The sequence below is a fragment of the Vespa crabro genome, chromosome 10, assembly GCF_910589235.1.
Source record: "Vespa crabro chromosome 10, iyVesCrab1.2, whole genome shotgun sequence".
Taxonomy (NCBI): Eukaryota; Metazoa; Arthropoda; class Insecta; order Hymenoptera; family Vespidae; genus Vespa; species Vespa crabro.
The window spans coordinates 4,861,992-4,866,991 of record NC_060964.1 but is presented as its reverse complement, the minus strand read 5'-3'; the positions used below and the strand labels follow the sequence as shown (position 1 = coordinate 4,866,991).

Genomic DNA, 5,000 nt, shown 5'->3' with positions numbered 1-5,000 from the left:
TATCTCATTTACAACGTAAGTATATTTTAAAGATTTCTTTTTGATCTATCCATCTATATACGAGATCAACGAGATAAATGCCGGATGGTTTAACTTTAAAAAAAGATCACGGGATCTCTCAGTACATCGCGATTCTATATATCGTGACGATTTGTTTTAAGAATTTATTTACACGGAGATAAAAAAAAAGGGGGGGAAGAGATGGGAAGGAGATGCGAACACCCATGGGGTGCATCGATGATGGACAAGCCTTACGACGAAAAAATAGTTGAGGCTGGTTTCCGTAATGTTTAGACAGCTGCTACTACTCGAGACCAGTTCTTTGACTACCCGCTTTTCTTTCTCTCTCTCTCTCTCTCTTTCTCTCTCTTTTTCCTCCTTCCTCTCACCAAAAATGACTTCGTGCGCGAACTTCCAATGGAAAAGAAACGAAGATGTTGCCGTTAACGATCCGTGCAAAGCTTAAAGAGTTCCTCTTTCGGACATTTACATTGTCTCGACTCGGTCGGGTGGTAATCGGCATGCCAGTCAGCAAAAGGTAGTATAGCTTTCGCGACAACGACGGCGTCGCGACGAATTCTCCTTTCCCCCCTCCCTCCTTTGGAAACTTATCAAAGATTCTGTCGTCGTCCTCATCCAGATACCGTAGACGTTCGTGCATCGTTCACGTATTTTCATGAACTCATCGAACCGATCTAATCGCAGATCGTGGCCTCCCTCATAGCGTCCACTCCATTGTCTCGATAGCCGTTCTCTCTGTACGGCGATTAGGATCGACACAATAGATCTTTTCCCTCTTGTTCTCGACTTCTCTTTTTCTTTCTTTCTGCCACGAACGACGTGGCAAAAAGGCCGAGAAAGGGTTCGAAGGACGAACAAAAATTCTATTCGTATCCCGATACACAGTTCCCCGACTGTTGAAACTTCTTTCACAGTAGTCAATCAGCGATTAATGCCGTGCTTGAGCAAAGAAAAGCATAGAGAGATAGATAGAGATAGATAGATAGATAGATAGAGAGAGAGAGAGAGAGAGAGAGAGAGAAGAAAAGAATAGCTTTTTCCACATAGTCTATGTTGACTGATCGTAACGAAAATGAAAGTTTTCAGGTTCACCATGTGGGCGTAACCGCTAATCTTTTTTCTCATCGTTGCAGGTGTCCAAGGAGGAGTACGAGACGTGTCGAATAACAAACCCAAATCCTCGCTTAATAGCAATTTGCGACAAACCATACGAGGATAAGTACTACACGATCACCTTCAGGCCGTTCACGCCGCAACCGGGGGGCCTCGAGTTCCTGCCTGGCCACGATTACTACTTCATCAGCACCTCGTCCAAGGAAGATCTACATAAGCGTATCGGCGGACGATGCACCTCCGACAACATGAAGGTTGTCTTCAAGGTTTGCTGCAGCAACGACACCTCCTCCTCATCCGCCACGTCTCGCAACAACTGTGAGTATTGTATAGGTCATCGAGAAAAGAAAAGAAAAAAGAAAAAAAAAAAAGAAAAAAAGATAAGAAAAGAAAAGAAATCTAATTTCCAAAGAATATCTTTCCGTGCCCGCTTTCAATCCTTCAATTATTAAATTAAATACATGAGACAAATTACAGACGTTGTCTATATCAAAAGTCGGTACCTTTCAATTTCATTCTTGAAATCTTTTTCGCACTTCACGCGTTACACTCGCATCGTTCGTTCACGCATATCTTGTGTCGACTCGAAGAAGAATGAAGAAAGGAGAAGAGAAAAGAAGGACCGCGCCATAAATTCATTATCCCTTAATCAGTTATAAGAGGAACGACTTCCATAACAGGCGGTCCACTCACCGCTACTCGTTCGTGTCCTCCTCGGCAGTCTCATTCTTTCATATATTTCCTTTTCTCTTTCCCTCTGCCTCCGTCCTACTATTTTGCCCTCTCCATTTCTCTACCGGCCTTTCTCCGCCTCTTAAATAATCCCTATCAATTATAATTCTTAGCGCGCACCATTTGTTGCGGTTAGACCACTGTCCCAGAGCACGATAAATTCCACCATTTCATTCCACCGAGCGAGCACTCGTCTCTACCTAATTCGTTCCGAGCATCCTTCTCTCGAACGAACTGGCGAGTGCACACCGAGAATGATTCGTACTACGTAATGAGCTATCTTACTATCTCTTCGAGCGATAAACTCGTTCAAACTCATCCACGAGAAACTTGAGATTCTACTTTTTAGCGTGCTCTTTTTCATCTTTTCTATATATAGTATCCTATTTTACTGGTTATTGTATCAAACATTTGAATAAAAAAAAAAGACAAAAAAGAAAACAATTAATTGCCTTCAAAAAATATCGTATACTAATAAAAAGCATTGTTCTTACTTCAGCCGTAGCCGTGACCAGCAGCACCGTGCCCAGCAGCAGCTCAACGAGCACCGCGGTTTTGGGCGGAGGAGCTGGTGGTATGATGCCACCACCACCGCCACCGAGCGTCCTCAAGGGTGGAGAACGATTCTACCCGGGAGGCAACATTCATCATCATCGCGATCATCATCAACCGGCTACGGTGATGCCGACCCATGTTCCCCCTTCAGCGTTGTACCCTGTACATCCGCATCAGCCACAGCCTCCGATTCACAATGGACCCCCGTCTGTCTCCTCGCCGCCAAAGACCTCGATTGGACAGAAGAAAAAGAATAGTACGTATTTAATCTTATATATATATATATATATATATATATATATATGTGTATGTATGTATAAGTATCTACGTATAGCTATATACGTATTTGAGTATCTAGTTATATTTCATTCCGAACCGTCGAATTTCTTTGATATAAATGACTAAAAAACGTGAAACCTTTCCTGAAAAATGTAACACGGTTCATCTCGTTCTTGTCTCGCGTCCTACACCAGATGGAAAACCAATAAAAGTAAGCCGAGGTGCGACGACTTCGTAGATCTCCCGAAAGCCATCTGTCGGTTTTGCCATTCCTGCATATCTTTTATCTTTTTCTTTTTCTTCTTTTTATTCAGGGAGGGGTGGATGGAAGGAGGGGATGGGGAGGGGGGAGAGGGAGAGATTTCCTTTTTCTTGTCCTTCACATCAACGCCTACGATAATTCGAGTCGTACACAGCCGGTGCAGCTATTTTGCATTTGAGCGATAAACGATGTGCGCGAATGGCCATTAACGAGGCGTATTTCCGTGTGACTCGACCGTGGAGAAGTTTTTATTTCCTTCGCGTCGATTTGGTAGAAACTTTCTCACGTGGGTCTCTCTTTCAAATTTTCAGAGGAATACTCCGATCATCCTAATGAGGTGGTGAAGAACGAAGAACTAACGTACAACGGCGCGACGTCGTATGGGTTCGGGCAGGTCCTGTTCCTGATGGTCTCTAGCGTTTTGATAAGTGTTCTCATGCCGCAATTGCTGCGGTGAAGCGACGACATTACCAACGAAGAGCGTATCCCATGCGTCGAACCCCTTCTTCTGTGATTATCCTACGTTTAATTAATTTCTTGAGGCACGCAGCGCCTCTATCGTGCGCTGCAGGCCCTCGATCGTGGGACACGCGCGCAGATCAACCATCATTCGGTTTGACCCGAGACCGAATACTGAGAAGGAAAGAAAAGATATCTATTAGATACTGCTGGTAAGAAGGTATAGATATATATACAGATGGACCTAGAAAGACTACGTGTCTGAATAAAAGACTCGTGGCAAAGCCATATTAATTACTAATAAAAAGGAAAGACAAGCGGGATGGCGTATAGATGTCGAGATGGTCAAACAAGACGACGAACGACGAAGAAAGATGAAGGAGAGCGAAGAAAAAAAAAATGTTGAAAAAAAAAAGATGAAGAAAAAGAAAAGAAGTAACAAGGAGAAACGCTGCTACTAGATACTATTATAGTACGCCCACTATTATCACTACTATAAATGGTAGTCGTATTGGTTGTCCTTCGTATCGTTACGCTAATTCTAGGTATTTATTCGAAATACAAGAGAGCGTGATAAAAGAGAGAGAGAGAGAGAGCGAGTGTATGAAAGTAATGTGTGACGCGTGAGAAAAGTTGTGTGCGAGTAGCGTGTTAAATATCTTCGAAGCGAATAACGTTAGCCGCGCATACGAGTTATAATCTAGCCAGAAAAACAAACGAACCTTCGTCGAATCGACGGAAGACGAAACTTAAACGATTTTTCTCGACAAGAACAATGAGATTATCCATCGTTGAAGAACTAACGTTGAATCGTTCTAACGGTGAATCGTTCCAGCTCGTTTCCCGTTTGAATCGTCCTGCGCGTTTACCTGTACATTCGTTGACCCACGATAATTAACACGCCTGTAAATAAATTCCTAACAAATATGTACAAGTGACTCCAGCGGCTTCTTCGAGCTGCAAGGAGATTTAGGAGAGTGCCGTATACTAGACGAATCTTATATATGACGCACGAGAGAGAGAGAGAGAGAGAGAGAGAGAGAGAAAGAAAGAAAGAAAGATAGAATGCGTAAATTCCCACCAAAACGTAAAGACCCGTTTGCGAAATTTATACAACAAAAACGCGAGAACGATCCATCGTCGATATTGAAAATTACACAAAATCGAGCGACAGTTCAATGGATTTATCCCGATCATGTGCATCGATTCAAATTTGACAAATCGGCGATTGTCGACTATCTCTTCTCGCCTCGATCGTGGCAAAAAATATATATTATCCGTGCGAGAGAGAGAGAGAGAGAGAGTGAGAGAGCGAGAGAAAGAGAGAGAGAGAGAGAGAGAGAGAGAGAGAGAGAGAGAAAGCGCCAATGAGATAATTCTCTGTGAGTGCGTGAAAATTGCGAGAATGTGAAAATTTGTATAATACCTGTACCATATTGAACTCTATCTATAGATCTGTATTATATTTATTATCCGCTATTATTACACTACGAATATTCAATCGATATTCTATATTTACTAGTAAAATATTAAATTTAATAGCGAATAAATTGCGTATCGACGGTGGGAGACAAAGGGA

General features: G+C 42.6%; 1 protein-coding gene across 1 annotated transcript in view; it reads left to right on the top strand.

The window, feature by feature from the left end:
- Positions 1–5,000, top strand: part of LOC124427307 (ephrin-B2) — a 41,489-nt gene that overhangs the window by 29,930 nt on the left and 6,559 nt on the right. Inside the window, exons 2-5 of the mRNA XM_046970051.1 lie at positions 1–15; positions 1,155–1,452; positions 2,366–2,677; positions 3,274–5,000. The exon at positions 1–15 is cut by the window's left edge and continues 121 nt beyond it; the exon at positions 3,274–5,000 is cut by the window's right edge and continues 6,559 nt beyond it. Of these exons, the coding sequence (XP_046826007.1) occupies positions 1–15; positions 1,155–1,452; positions 2,366–2,677; positions 3,274–3,419 (771 nt within the window). The 3' untranslated portion in view covers positions 3,420–5,000. The remainder of the gene's footprint in view (positions 16–1,154; positions 1,453–2,365; positions 2,678–3,273) is intronic.